Source organism: Chinchilla lanigera, unplaced genomic scaffold (genome assembly GCF_000276665.1).
Source record: "Chinchilla lanigera isolate Chin_1 unplaced genomic scaffold, ChiLan1.0 scaffold00007, whole genome shotgun sequence".
Taxonomy (NCBI): domain Eukaryota; kingdom Metazoa; phylum Chordata; class Mammalia; order Rodentia; family Chinchillidae; genus Chinchilla; species Chinchilla lanigera.
In genome coordinates, this window is record NW_004955408.1 from 29,102,489 (window position 1) to 29,117,335 (window position 14,847).

The 14,847-nt window shown below is 56.4% G+C and overlaps 2 protein-coding genes and 1 long non-coding RNA gene across 7 annotated transcripts in view; 1 reads left to right on the forward strand and 2 right to left on the reverse strand.

The window, feature by feature from the left end:
- Unc5a (unc-5 netrin receptor A) overlaps positions 1-14,847 on the forward strand; it is a 60,933-nt gene that overhangs the window by 30,677 nt on the left and 15,409 nt on the right. The window lies entirely within an intron of this gene.
- On the reverse strand, positions 1,435-7,635 carry LOC102017542. 3 transcript variants are annotated; one of them, XR_001232479.1, is made up of 4 exons: positions 5,800-7,635; positions 5,272-5,429; positions 2,563-2,695; positions 1,435-1,731 (listed from the first exon to the last, which is right to left on the reverse strand). XR_001232479.1 is itself a non-coding variant. In XM_013509711.1 (3 exons), the coding sequence occupies exons 1-3, from the start codon at positions 5,716-5,718 to the stop codon at positions 1,691-1,693; spliced, it is 621 nt and encodes a 206-aa protein (XP_013365165.1). In that variant the 5' UTR covers positions 5,719-5,792; the 3' UTR covers positions 1,435-1,690. The 3 variants fall into 3 exon arrangements, 2 of the variants coding, with proteins under 2 accessions (XP_013365165.1, XP_013365161.1); XM_013509711.1 differs by lacking the exon at positions 5,800-7,635 and having other exon boundaries at positions 5,272-5,792; XM_013509707.1 differs by lacking the exons at positions 2,563-2,695; positions 5,800-7,635 and having other exon boundaries at positions 5,272-5,792.
- On the reverse strand, positions 7,722-11,243 carry LOC106147549. Its single transcript, XR_001232480.1, has 3 exons — positions 10,896-11,243; positions 9,602-9,804; positions 7,722-8,774 (listed from the first exon to the last, which is right to left on the reverse strand). It is a non-coding gene; the product is annotated as an uncharacterized LOC106147549 (long non-coding RNA).

A 14,847-nucleotide genomic window follows, 5' to 3' on the forward strand; every position in this document is an offset into this window, starting at 1 on the left:
CCAGGGAGCTCTGGAATCAAAGATGGCGGGTCCTCTAGCAAGCGGAAAGGCTGGAGCCAAACTATTAGGGCTGAGTCAGGAAGGGGATGAGAAGGGGAGACCTGCAGCAGAAAGGGGAAAGGACTAAAGGGACCCAGACCAGCAGGAACAAAAGGCAAGGGCCCTATGAATGGTTTTTGGTCCTTGATAGAGGATAGTTGAGCAGCCTTAGAGACCCTTGGAGCATTGCACCCAGGCATCTTATGTAACTCTGTGACACCCACTCCAGGAAGCCATCTCAGATCAGGTCCTGTGCTCTCATGTCACCAGTTCCTGACCAAACCCTGGCCACAGATTGGAACCTCGGACTTACCATGGTGATGATCTAGCCAGCATCTGTCTCTCATGAGTGGGTGGGTCCAGAGAAGGGCCAAACCTGGTTTTTCCCAGTATGGCAAATCTAAGCTGCTACCCAGGGCCTGGCACACGTCCAGTGGTGGGAAAGGCTGAGGATGCCAGGGAGGGCAGGCATAGTTCTGGTGTAGAGGCCCCGGAGGGAGCCCAGGCTGCCGGGTGGTGAATTGGTCCAGAAGGAGGTCATGCTGACCTTGAAGCGAGCTGGCCTGTGGGCTGTTCTGAGCGGCTGGAGTGGATCTCGGCGGGTGGGGGGGACGTGCTCTGGAGTGGGATGGACGGATGCTGCACAAATGCTCTGCTCTCCCGGAGCCTCCACAGGGAGCACCCTGGGAGCCTGGAAGGATGGGCGCCTGCAGCCCTCCTGCTACCCTCCCCCCTCACACTCCATTTGTGCCGCTCTGATGGCAGTGCCCACGTTCTGCTTTGGGGGCAGATGAAGGTCCATGTCCAGTTGATTCCCTGCACATAACAGGCCCTGGTGGGAACTCTGCTGGAGGAAAGGATGCTCAGAAGACACTGCCCGCTTCCCAGCCTGTGCCTCTCTGAGGGTGAGGGCCGGTGAGTGAGGGTCAGGACCAGCCTTGGGGGTTGACCAGCTGTCTTGGCTGCTCTAGGTGGCGTAGCAGGACTTGGCTTTGTGCAGCTGTATGCAACCAGGCATGCTGACCCTGTGCCCTCCCTGCAGGGCCACCCCCCACTGGTGGGAGCCCCCTCCCAGGATCAGGCTGCCGAGGGTCCCAGGTGCCAAGGGTGGGGGGCTGCATCCTCTTGCTTCCCTCAATTCATTAAGACCTGTAAATTTTCTCATTAATATACTTAAAGTTCATTTTAAGGGGAACAAGCACAGAGATAATTGATAATAAACCCTCAGTTAATGCCCTCAGTTTACTGTATGTAATTTATATCCACTGATAGCGTCTCTCACTCCCAATTACCCATTTAGCTGTGGCGATAACAGCAGTTCAATCAGACCGATACCAACTTTTATATATTCCAGCCCAATAGCCATAAATACCCACACAGGGAGACTCGCTGGGCCACTGTATTTTTTTATTAAGATTTAAATATTCATGCAATTATTAGTGATTTATTAAAGAGCTAATGACCTCTTCAAGAGACTCTAAATCTTCACCCAAAGGAGCCCTGGACTTCCCTTCCCCTCTTCCCATCCCCTGTCCCTCCCCCACCAAAACCAGGGAAATGGGCTGCTCTTCCAAATCCCAGAGGACACCGCGGCATTGCCTGCGTTTCCATGGTGACAGAAGGCAGGTGAAGCAGAGGCCAAGGGTGGAGGTCAGGCCAAGGAGGGGCTGGGCTCCTGGGAGGTAGATGCTCCTTGAGGACAAGAGGAAATGGAGGTCATCCACCAGCCCCCCACGCCCGCCCAGCCAGCAGCCTCCTCACTACAGCCTCCCCTGGGCCTCGTTTTGGCATTGGCAGCCCCTTCCTCCTTTCTTGTGGGGAGTCTTGGGGAAGGGGTAAATCAGCTTCTGTCTCCCCTGCTACCTCTCTCCCTCCTTCTTTTCATCTAAAGCATTCCCTCCTCCTTGCATGGAGGACACAAGGGTGTGCAGGGATCTGGGGTCCTAGGATGCCAGGCCCAGAGAAAGCATCAGCTCCCCTTGGACTGCACAGCAAGCCCTGGACCACCCATCTCTCCTTCCTCCATGTTCCCTCCAACCCCTTCCCCGTTCCGTCCAGCCCCCTCTTCTCTACCCACAAGACCTGGGAGCCCATTAAAGGGGCAGGAAAGATAATGAACAGGCTGGGAAAACATGAAATCAATACCAGGAGAAAAAGTACGGCTGCCATTAAGTGAAATAAACAAGCTGGTAATTATTTGGACAGTGGGTAATTAAAATGGGGTGAGGGCTCATTACTGTCTCATCAGGGGTGTAACGGGTGTGGCCAGACACCCTCTTCCCAGCTGGAAGGTCACAGCGGGCCTGGGCTCCATCCCACCCAGTTTGGGTGAAGGGGGCGTACCTTGTGGGGGTCTCCTCTGTGGGGTCCCCCACCCCCAGCCTGCCTATGACTGTCTCCAGCATCCTGCGGGCTCACACTTGGTGAGAGTCTGAGGGCCACCAACTGCAGGCAAAGCCAGGGGCCCCCACCCTGCTCCCCTGGCCCCATCTTATGAATCCTCTACTCTGGAGGCCCCCCCACCTAAAAAGGAGCAGTACTCGCAGGTCTCAGCTGATAGTGGACATGTCGCACTGGCAGTTAGCCCCTTGCCACAGGAGATGGGCAGATGACCCATCCAGCCTCTGCCCTGGGCCTGGGAACCTCCTTCAAGGTGCTAGCAAGGGCAGGAAGAAGAGGGGAGAGAGGTGACTGAGAGGGCAAAGCAGGTGCAGAGCTAGAGCGTGTGGCAGTGTCAAAGCTGGGAGAGGAGGCTCCCTTGCTCTGTTGTGACCCTGATTTGTAAAGTCAAAAGAGACCTTGGACATTGTCCAGTCTGGTGTTGCCCTGCCAACTTGTTTGGCCCGCACAGTGTTTAAAATGTTTAAATTAGTTGTCAACATTTTAATGTGGAAAGTTTTACTTAAAAATGGATTTCTGCCTTCTCTCGAAAGAAAAAATTCCTGCACATCTTGCCAACCTGCCCTAGTGGCAGCAGCTGGCTGGACTGAGCTGACTTCTTGGATGGCATGGCACGCTCTATATCCCCTGACTCCCCACGCAGCCCCTGAAGGCACCCAAGTGTGCCGCCCCTAGCCCAGGGCCACCTCCTGTGAGACCCAGAGAGGGAAGAGACTAGCCTAAGCTCACACAGCAAGGTAGGGAGCCAACAGGAACAGGTCACTGCCTCCCATCGTGTCAGCCCTTGACCTGGACGCTGCTGACAAGAGGGGGCTTGAACCTGCTGTGTGTACCATGGAAAGAGGCCCATGGGGATGTCCCAGAAGAGATGACATCTCGAATTATGAATCAGTGGGGCCAGGGCATTGGGAGTGGGCGGATGCCCTACGGCGGCAGTTGGTATAAGGGCCCCAGCTCTAGTCAGTAGGTGGGCAGGCGGGGACAAGGCTGCTGCCTTGGTGCCGCAGGATTGTACAGGGAGCCAGGATACTCTGCCTGTGGTCAGTGAGAATCACGGCAGGGCTTTGGAGCACGGGGCAGATTTTCTTTCTAGAAATAGCTCCATGGTGGCATAGTTGAGCGTGTCACCAAAAGCCACACTAGTCCAGGGCAGGCATGTTGCAGGGGGTAGGGGTAGGTGACCATGAAGCAGGAGAGGAGTGGGGGGACACAGGGGCTGGAAGAGTGGATGGTAGAGAGCAGAGATCTGGCTGCTCCAAGACCCCTGCTGAGGCTGCTCTGCAGATGGCAGCCTGGCTGGCTATGAGAGGAAATCCCAGGGAGCCAGAGATCTGGGGGGAAGCCACCAGGCTAACTCAGGACACACCCAATGTGGGTTCCTAGGACAGCATCTGGAGCAGTGAACACGTCAGGACAGTGCTCACAAGTGGATCCTGGTTGGGGCCCATGGGCAGCCGCTGGTGGGAGGCTGCGGAAGGGGAGCCCTCAGGCAAGGCCAAGGCACAGTCAGACCCGGATGAATGAGGGACAGCAGAAGCCAGGGTGAGCTGAGTGGCAGATAAAAAGCTGCTGTGTATGAGCCACTGCCACTACCCGTGGGAACCCATGGGTGGGATCTGGCTTCATTGGGTGGCTGCATTTTCTTATTGGGTCCTAAGGGGGGGTGGGTCCAGGGCTCAGGTGCTGAGAATGAGAGTCACAGGTTGGCTGGAAACCTGTGGCCAGAGTCACCATCCCAGTGTGGGCATTGGCCACCCCATCCAGATTTAGGCCGGAGGGCAATAGGCAGTGGTATTTATGCCCATTGACGCTAGAGGCCAGTTTGCAGCAGGCGTGATTCTGGGAGGCTGTGCTCAGGACTTCCCAGTATGGTTGGAGTCGCTAGACCCCTTCTTCAGAGCAGGGACAATGAGTCCACCTTGAGCATGGTCAGTTGGCAGGTGCCAGCACAACGCACCACACCACACAGCATGGTATCAGCAGATGTTGAGTGAATGTGCCCCGGTTGAGGACGTTGCAGCCAGCCTGCCTGGGTAGGAGTCTATCATTCACTGTCTCACCTCTCCATGTCTCAGTTTCCTCACCCATAAGTTGAAAATTAAAAATAGTTCCTTCCCCTTTGGGAAGCATTGTAAAGATAAGCATTCAATAAGAAAATGCACGTGAAGTTAGCCACCGTTGCTGCTGTGACCCTGCATATGTGTGTGTGTGTGTGTGTGTGTGTGTGTGTGTGTGTGTGTGTGTGCGTGCACGCACGCTCGCACATGGTGGCTGTGGCTGTTGGCAGTGTCTCCTGCTGGCCAAGGGCGGGTGACTGTGTGACGTTCCTTGTGTCTTTGGGCTCTGGCCTTTGCCCACTCCAAACTGCTGCTGCTCCTGAACCACCACTGGCCCCAGCTATGGCTGGGATCACATTAAACCAGTGAGATATGAAATGCCACCATATCCGGGACAGGGTCTTTAATTAAATTAATTGCCGGCAACATTGTAAAAATGCTGATGGGGTCATAAAGAGCGGCATAGGCAATGCTATTTATCATCTCTGCAGACTCGGACTCGCTGGGGGCCACACCTGGGCTGTGAGATTGGCAGATGAAGAGCTGCCGTGTGTATCACCCCCATCCCCTGGGCTAGGGACAGGGGTGGGCATACCAGGCTGCAGCCACCAGGGATATCTGCAGCCCAACGGGGCACGAGGCAGCCATCAGCAGGGGTGACAGAAGCACCTCTAGATGGCACACCTCCTGCCTCCACCTGATTGGGAGCAAGGGTCCTGGCTTCCGGGTGCATTTGTGGGACACTCGCACTGTTCTTACTTAGCTGTAAATTTACCTGGTAAAGGACTTCGGAAGCTGGTACAGCAAAGTGAGAGTCATCCTCCAGCCGACAGGGCCATGCAGATCCCCATGAGCTACGGTCCATCTGAGAATCTAGTCCAGCTCTGCCACTGCTTGCTGTGTGACCCTGAGCAGATGCTTCCCCTCTCCGTGCTGGTTTCATGAGAAAGATAGGAATACCCTTTCCCCACCTGCCTGCCTTGCTCATATTCCAAGCACCCTCCTGGCCACCCTCCCAGGGTCTCCTGCCCTGGAAGGAACTGTGCCAGAAATTCTTTTCTGTCTGTTTCAGCTGGGGCTGCCACAGGTCCTGGCAGGACTCAGAGCCTGCGTGCCAGTCTTGTACAAGGGGTGACAAGGGGGCGGGGCCAACTGCCCGGCCACCTCTGCCAAATGAGAGGTGGAGGAGGCCACACCTACACTTCCACACCCACACAAACATGCACACATACGCATGCGCGCACAGACACACACACCAACACCAACACCCAAATCAGAAGTGTGCCCATGGCCGCGCACACACCAGCAAGAGATTCAAAGCAGGAAAAAGCCTGCCTTCCTTCCTTCCCATTCTCCCTGGGCTCTGTGACCACATAATTACCCTGGATTCCATTCTATTTAATTGCAGCTTATTAAATTCTAACCAGCCAATTATCAGCCACAATTACAGCTTAATTCGGGGACACAATAGCTATTTTATCGTTTGTTAATCAAATGCTTATTTAGACCTCAGTTTTATTAACTATTTCTCTGGGCTGAGGCAAGTCCCTTTGTAGGAAGGGGGCCCTGGGTAGGGTCCCAGGAGCCTGTCCCCCCATCATAACCTTCCCTTCCCAGGGAGTTTCCGAGTTGCTGGTGGGCTTGGAGACTCAGTGATGGCAGAGGTGTCAGTCGTGAACGGGAGCCCACCATGGACTGGGAAGTTGGAGTTTGTGCGTTGGTGCTTTTAGAGCATGTGTATGGGCCAGGCCCTGTGTGGGTGCTGGGACTACAGCAGTGAACAGAAAAACATGGTCCCCACTGTTGTGATACATTTTAGGGGAAAAGGAGAACAAAAAGCAAACAAAGGGAAAATAGGATGGGAAAGGGATGGAGGCTAGCGGGGTTACTTCAGACAGGGCCTTTGGGGCACCCTCAGAAGAGAGTCCTCTCAAAGGACCTGGCATTGGAGTGAAGACGGAGGGACTACGGAGAGGCAGCCATGGGGAGAGCCAGGGGCAATGAGTTGCAGGCAGAGGAAAGAGCAAATGCAAAGGCCCTGTGGTGGGATAAAACTGGAGGGTTTGTGAAACCAAGGGTTGACATAGATAGGCAAGACCAGAGACTGAGCCAGGAAAGCCCAGGTTGCCTGCCTGGCATCTGGCCCCAGCTCTTTGGCCAAGGTCCCTGCACTCTTAGTGGGTCACACAACCTTCAGCTGGTCTGAGTCTCATGTTGCCCATCTGAAAAGCCAGATGCAGATAGAAGGACCTGAGCACAGCTGCCAGATAATACACTGTCTCTGGCAGCTGGTGGGGGGCAACGTGACCCAGCCACGCACCCCGGTGGTGTGCCTGCCCTCTGTGCTGGTGAGGTGGCGCCGTCCCCACCCTGCCTGCTTCGTCCTTTGTGACCAGCCCATCTGCGTGTCCTTCTTGCGGCACCTGTGCCTGTCCCTGTGACCAGGCCCCTGGAGCCCACTGGGGAAGAGGTGACTTTCCTCCGATCTTGGGGAGGTGGCTGCTGCTTCTGTGACACTCTCATGCACGTGTCACCATGGAAACCAGAGTGCCGCATGCACACGTATGTGCATGAATGCAGGTTGGGGAAGCAGCCCTCCCTTCTGAGGGACACTGGGAGAGGCTGTGAGCCCCACCCTGGTCGCTCCGCCTCCTGCATGCTCCTAGATGGAAGAGACCATCATTGATCCCTCTTCATCCATTCAGCACACGCTGAGTCTGGACTCTGAACCGTCCCTGCTTTGCAGGGGCCCTCCTGCTGTTGGGAGCAAGGCAGGGGACAGAAGGTTGAGGGGCGGATGGAGGCCCTGGGAAGGAAGAGGAGTTGTGCATTCCTGACCCCACCGTGACCTGTGCAGGGCTGGCACTCCTTGTCCCATTTCACAAAGGAGGAAACAAAAAGGCTGTGGAAATAGGTGGTTTGCACACGGGTCTAGAGCTGGGCCCCATGAGGCCAGGGAAGTGGCTAGTGGGCAGCACAGAGGGATTTGAAAGAATTGTGGCACCCCAGCTTCACCTCCAGGCAAGTGTTGCCGCCTGGGACCTCACAGCTCTTAAATGTGCCTCCTCCCCAGATCTGTAGCCGCTGGCGGCACTGAGGGGTCTGGATTCCAGCCCAGTCACAGAACTTTTGTCTCCAGCTCTTGCACTCTTCCTCTACCCGCTATTCCCTCCCCCTCCTCCTCTCCTCCCTCCCCTCTCCCACCCCTTGCATATCAGGGCCTCCTAGTGCAGCTCCCTCATCATAGAATTGTCCATGTTTAAATAATAATAACTTATGCAGCCCTCTCAGGCCGCAGGATGCAACTGGCAGCAGAGTACAGCTCTTGCTTCCCCTGTGGCTGCAGACCTGGGCTGGGCCATGCTGGGCCCCTGCACCCCCTTGCCCCCCACCTCAGTGCCCAGTGACTTCTGTGTCATCTGCCTCCCTTGGAGACTGCACTCCCCACAGCAGGGTCTCTGCCTCCGCAAGGTCTGTGCTGGCATTCAAGGACTCCACTTCCCTTCCCAATGAATTGTTTGATTCATTGATGAATTGGAAGGTGAGTCTACCTGAGTCCTGGGCAAACAAGAATTTGTGTTTTCCAGGCCCAGCCTTTCATTTCTGGGTTATGATGCTGTTCCAGGGAATGAGGTTCAACAGACACTCTCTGGGCCCTTGCTGTGTGTCTGACACTGGCCAGGCTCTGGGGATAGATAGGAGATATGAATGCTTAGTCTCTGCTCACAAGGCTCTGACCATGTGAAGAGACACACCCATAAGTGGTGGCAGAATAATTTCCACTGGGCCCTCTGCAAGCTCAGAGGAGGTGTAGCCAGGACAGCCTGGTGGTCAAGGAAGGCTTCCTGGAGGAGATGGTATTTAGGCAAGACTTGCAAGGTTAGAGGAAGTCAGCCAGACCAGTAGGAGAGGAGCAAGTGGATGACTGGCATGAAAGGATCTAAATTCCTACTGGCTTCAGCCAAAACAAGAGTCTGTTGGCTCACGTGGCTGGGATCCAGGGGCCTTCAGGTCTGGCCAATCTGAGGCCTCCAGTGCCGGCAGCAGGGAGTCAGCTCCTCTCTCCCCTTGCTGGTCACATTCTCCAGGCTCCTGGTGTAGACCTTGAACAGCCTCCTCTTGCATCTGCTCCCCCGGCTCACAGAGGTGCCAGACAGACCTCTCCCATTGGTGGCCCCAGCACTCCAGCCTATTCATGGCTGCAAGCCCAGCAGAACGATTTTTTTCTTCCCTTGGCCCGGCCAAGATCCTGGAGTCGCATGTCTTCTGACAGGGGACCTGCATGTCACATGTCTGTGTGGGAACAAGGCCTTGGGGGTCCCTGTGGGAGAGGGAGCGTGCCCACCAGGGGCCAGGGTGGTCAGCCATCTGGACCGCTGAGGGGTGGCCCACTTGGAGGGAAGTCAGGCACAGTGAGCTGTGCTGTGGGGGGGAGGCAGACCCTGCAACAGAGTGTGTGAAAGCCCTTGAGGAGTATCAGATAGCCAAGCTATCACAGGACACGGAGGGCGTCCCTAGAGGTGAGGCCAGGCAAGGGGCACGATGCATCATCTGTGGCACTTTCCTCAGTAGCTTGGGCACCTATGTCACCTGTGGAACTGGACACCCAGTCCCAAGCAGACTACCACGTGCAAACCTTCACGGAGAGACTGCTGTGAGGCTCCCCTGACAGGCCGGGAGCAGCACCCTGGGTGAAGGGCACAGCCCTGGGCTGGTGGCCAGGAATGGGTCAGGCTAGAGAATGACAGAGACCGCTGCACCCAGCCCCCATTCCCTGCTCCTTTCAAGTCAGAACATTTTTCAGGGAAGTAGAAAAAGTGGCTTGCCGTCCAGCCCTTGCTGCGCTTCTGGCGGCCGGTGGGATCAGGAGAGGAGCAGATGGCAGGTGGGGGCTGCCAAGGGTGCGGGCTGCTCCGGGGAAGAAGCCCTCACCTCTGCTGGCTGTGGGAGGCCAGGTGACACCCTGCCCCCAGCCCTGCTACCCTGCTCCCAGGCACAAGGGCCTCGCTCAGTGAATACGAGTTCATTAATAGCTTGATTAATCACACCTCATATTTTCGTAGTGCTTTTAAAAATAAAACATTTGAAAGCACATTCACACCTACCCTGGGCCTCCCAGTTACACAGGCAGCTCTTATCTTCTCAAACTGCAGGTGAGGAAAGAGGGTGGGAGGTTCAGCCTCAAAGAGCAGTGTGTCCAGGTGTGGCTGGGGGCAGTCTGGAGTGAGCAGCCTTCTTCATTCCCCGGGCTACCTGTGCTCACTTTGCCCTCTCTCTGGGTTTTCCCTTGGATAGGTCTTCCTAGTCTCTAAAAAGAATCAGGCATCAGTCAGTCACTCAACAAACACTCTCTCAACATTCAGGCCAGACCCAGATTCCTGCCCCATGTGAGTTCATGGTGCTGATGAGAGGGGCAGGACCAGTACTGAGGGTGGTATAAGCCCTGGAAGGAGGCTCAGGAGATAGGACAGTTACCAGGGTGAGTGACAAAGAGTATGGATCCAGGAAGGCCTCCCAGAGGCAACACCTTTGCTGATGCTTCCCAGGTGGGCAGGTCCATCACCATACACTCTGCTAGATGCCTACAGCAGCTCCCCAGTCTATCTTCCACTGCTGCACCCCCCTCTCACTGGAGCCCCGCACGCAGCCCCCAGCACCTCCTCGGGTCCCTTACAAGGAAATCTCACCACTTTACTCTACTCTAACATCCCTGAGGTCTTGCCCCTCCTATTCCCTGACTGGGAGCCTCCACCACGCTCCCTCTGCTCTGGCCATGCGCCCGCCTGCCTGGCCCCAGACAAGCCGGCTGCTTCCTGCCTCGGGGCCTTTACTGTTCCCATTCCCACAACACTCTTCCACCTGGCCTTGGTGTCCAGGCGCTGCTCAGGCATTCCTTCCTGGCCTCGGCCCCTCTGGAGCCTCTCACTACTCATCCCCTTGCTGAAACATTTTCCCTTCTCCGTTCCTCGCTACCCTTGTCCACGTGGGAAAGTCTGGATTTTCGTTGTTTCCCTGGACTTTTGAGAGCCTGGCCTCTGTCCGTCTTGCTCACTCTTGTGCCCCAGTGCCCAGAACAGTTTCTGGCACGCAGCAGGCCCTCAGTATTTGTCAGATGCATTTCAGGTCATGGGAGAAAGTGGTGCATGTTCTAGGCTCAGCTCTCACCAGGGCCCCTACCCTAGGGTCTCTTTACCACTGGCCCTCAGCCCTCAACTTCTTTCCTTTCCTTTTACAGCTGTGTCCCCTTAGGTCCCCAGCCTCCCTACACACGCACATGCACGCACAGACACACACACACACACACACACACGTGTGCACCCACGTGCTCGCACATCTCCCCTCTTTCTCTGTCGCCAAGAAGCCACTGGGAGTGGGGGCTGATAGGACAGCTGCTCTCACCCTTGCTGAGGTGCCCCCTCTGGTTGACATAGGCAGCCAGGCTCTCCTGAAAGAAGCAGGGACAGATGACCAGCTGGAGGGCTCACCGCAAATAGGGTTCTCATTTCAGGGCCTGCAGCATCTCCGCAGGCCCATCCAGTTTCCAGTGGCCGAACATGCAGCGGGGATCTGCTATAAATGAAAGAAGACTTCTGAGCTCCAAGAGGGCAGCTGGACAGCATCACAAGAGGGTGGAAAGCCTTGACTGAAGCGTGGCCGAAGGAACCGCTGGGAAACTAGGGGTGTGCAGGGTTCAGGACATAGCAGGGCCTGTGAGGCCAGTGAACCTTGTACCTGCCCACTCTCCTGCAGCCCCAGGAGCCACCTGCAACCCAGGTGTGCCTCTCCTGGAAGAATGTTCCTGCCACAGCGATCCCCTCTACAGCCTCTAAAGCCTCAGCAATAGGCACCCCACTCCCAGTCGCCAGTTGCCAGCACCTGCACCAAGCAGGTGGCAGGGGCCAGGGATGAGCAGGGAAGGGCGGTCAGGTGGGGCGCGGAAGCCTCGGCCACCCACTTGCTTCTCCTGTGCTAAGAGCGACAGCACCAGTGAGGACAGGCCCCAGGTACAGAGAGGCTGAGATGGGGTTTGTGGTTTTCTGGGTATTTCATTAGAGAAGAGTATGGGAGGTGAGATGCTAGGGCCCGTGAGTTATCAGTGGGTTTTCTGTAGGGTTGACCGAAGCCAGAACTGAAGGCTCATGAATGCCAGCCAGAAGCACCTCCTGAGTCTACCCTGGCAGTCGGGGAGACAGGGGTGCAGGAGAAGCAGGCCTAAGGTGGGGCCATAGGGAACGGTGGGGACTGTGGCACTAGAGGTCTCTCGTGCTGTGTGGCAAGGGTCTTACATCATTTGACTCTGAGCATGCACTGGTTGGTGTTGTCCTTAATAAACAAGCACAAGTGTCATGCAGAGGAGAAAGAACACTCGCAGTTGTGGCCTGCGACATGGCAGGGGAGAGACCCTAGGCCCATGATGGGCCTTACTCCAGGTGAGAAGTCTAAGTGGGACCTTGTGCAGAAGGGGAAGACCACAGGTGGTGACCATAGGGTTGAGGTGACATAGTGAGCTCAGGGAGCTAGAGGGAGGGGAAGCTAGCTCTGACTGCGCAGGCAGCACCCCTAATCCCTAGAGGACATCCTGGAGGGCCTGAATTTACCACCCCCAGCAGCCTTAGAGTGTCCTTGCTGGAGGACATAGCTGCAGCCTAGAGGGTGCCCCCAGGGGCCACCCAATAAAGGTCCCCCCAGGAGGGGGTGGGCACACCAGCCTGGCGTGACGGAGGCCCTGGAGAAGTGAGCTATGTCCCTTATTGGTCACAGTACATTTATTTTTCATTAGCAGTTAAATGCAGACATGAGGGATTGTGCCGGGTTCAGCGGGTGGCTGACGTGAGCAGTGCTTGGCAGTGTGATCGATCGGGAGATTGCAGAATCTGGGGAATTGTGCACCACTCCCTGCCCCACACACCCAGCCAGGGATCCCTGCCCACCACGCAAGAGGCCGGCTCAGCCATCACCGTGAGCCTCTGTTTGCTATGGAGTTTGGCAGATGCAGATACAGACCTGCCCTGGGGAGGTTTGCATGATGCTCGTCCTCTACCCCAGCACCCCCTGCTCTGGGCTGCAGCATGGTTAGTCTCCTCTGCAGCCCGGGCATCCACCAAGATGCCATGGCTCGTCCTGGTCCATGCCTGCAGCGGTCACTGGACCTGCCAGCCCCTGCGGTCCCCACACTCCGGAGCCATCCTCACAAGCCCATCCCCTGCCATTCTTTCTCCAGACCTTGTGGGCCCTGAGGGGCCTGGGACACTGTCTGCCCAGTCGACAGCCAGACTCAGCCCTGCTCTCCCTGGGCCCACTGCCTGGGTCACAGGCTGGGCAGTAGCTGCTGAGGGACAGTAGAAAGCAAATGGGGGGTTGGCGTGTAGCTCAGTGGAAGAGTATGTACTTATCATGTTAGAGGCCCTGGGTTCCATCCCCAGCACCCCCCCACACACACACACACACAGTCATCAGGCAGTGCCCAGTGGGCATTTTGTGAGTCCAGGGTCCAAGGTGGGCTTTGAGGTAAGAGACTCAGGTTCCTGATCTGTAAGATGTCTAGATGGCTCCCCTGTTCTCCTGTATCCTCCACTTCCTGGGCCTTAAACCTACCAAGCAAAGGTGGCTCAGGTCAGTGGGATTGGGATAATGACCTTCATGTTCACCAACCAACCGCACATGTGGTTGGTGTTCATTACAGAGCTGCAGGAACATGCGACGAGATAGCTGCCAAGGGAGGTCACAGCGGGGAGAGGGCACCAGGGAGCAGCCAGTGTCTGGACACATTGTGGGGAAAGGAGGCAGACAGGTGGGGGGATGGGAGGAGAGGCAGGGTGCTGGAGGAGGGACAGCCCCACCCTGCTGTGTCAGCGAAAGCCTGCCACACCCACTGTGCCTCAGCGGGCGGCAAGGGCACCGCTGTGGCCCTCCTCCCCTTAGTAAATTTTCCCCTGCCCTCCTAAGGCAAGGTGCTTGCAGTTCTATGCCTCAGTTTCCTATCCCCTCCCCCGTGAAGAGCTGGTGCGAGCTGAGCTGAAACCCCTGGCTCTTGATGTCAGCTGCACTAAGTGTCTCACATGCCTGTCATTTTACCCTCAAACCCTAAGAACTGGACACCATCTGTCTTCCCATTGTGCAGGTGAAGAAACAGGCTTTGGGTGGGGTAGACCTGCCTGAAGTCACACGAGGCCCCTCAGCCTCTCGGCAGCATCCCCAGTTTGCCACCGGTGCACACCCTGTGCGAATGGCCACAGGACACACATGCAGCCATCAGAGCCATGGTCTGAAGATGGAGGGGCAGACTCCCGCCCTGGAGAGAGAGGAGCCTGGGAGTGGGTACTCGCTGGGGGCAGTCGTGGGGACAAGGAGATTGGCCTTCCCATTTAAAGCCCAAGTGGATGTTAGACTCCCATGGGCGGTGAAGTAGCCAACAACCAACTGTGTCCAGTGCCTCAGACTCCCCCATAGGCCCAGGGTGATCTCCACTTCACAGATCCCAAAGCCAGTGATTTCCCAAGGTCACCACCCAGCTCCCAGTAGCAGGAACAGAATGGGTTTTGTTTCCCTGTCTTTATGCCCAGAGGCCCCCATTAATTGTGGATGTGCGTTGGTGGGGGACCACTGAGCCCTGGGAGGGAGGCAGAGCTGAGGGTGCCCTCACTCTCTCCCCACCCCTCTCAGGGGTCCTGCTGGTTGCAGACGAGCCAGACTACTCTAGGGGCTTTACCTTCACCATTGCCTCAGAGCCAATTACCTGTGTAATTAGAAACAAATGACTTGTGGGATGGTTGTGGGTTTTGGTTAAAATTAGAAGGAAACCCATATTCAGATCTCCTTAAAGAGGTGGGAAGCGGCCCAGGTCCCCAGGATTCCCAGACACACAATGACTTCTACCCCGCTGTCTACCCCGCTTCCCCCAGCAGCCCCACCTTGGCAGCCCCTTCCCCACACTCAGCCTCCCTGGGCCCTCAGTGTCACTGCCCAGCACTTTCCACGGCCGCTCCCTTCCTTCAGTCACCTTGCATTTTCTGAGCATCTGCTGTATACAAGGACCAACCAGAAGCGGGTTCCTGGAAGCAGCCACAGGCCAGGGAGCCAGACAAAGAGACTCCATCCCAAGCTGGCCCCTGTCCTGCCAAGATCCCATCCACCTGCCTCCAGTTTTCCGCTCAGCTCCCAGGCCTGTGGCCTGCTTCGCTGGACCCCTGAACTTCTACCAGGGAAATAATGAAGCTGCACTGCTGCCATGTGTCCAGGACATTCTAAGCACTGAGACTTCCACTCTAGTTCACTGTGTCTCACCAGTTTGCAGAAGTGCATGGGCTGCTGCTTTCCGTGTTGTGCAGAGGAGGATACTGAGGCTCGGAGA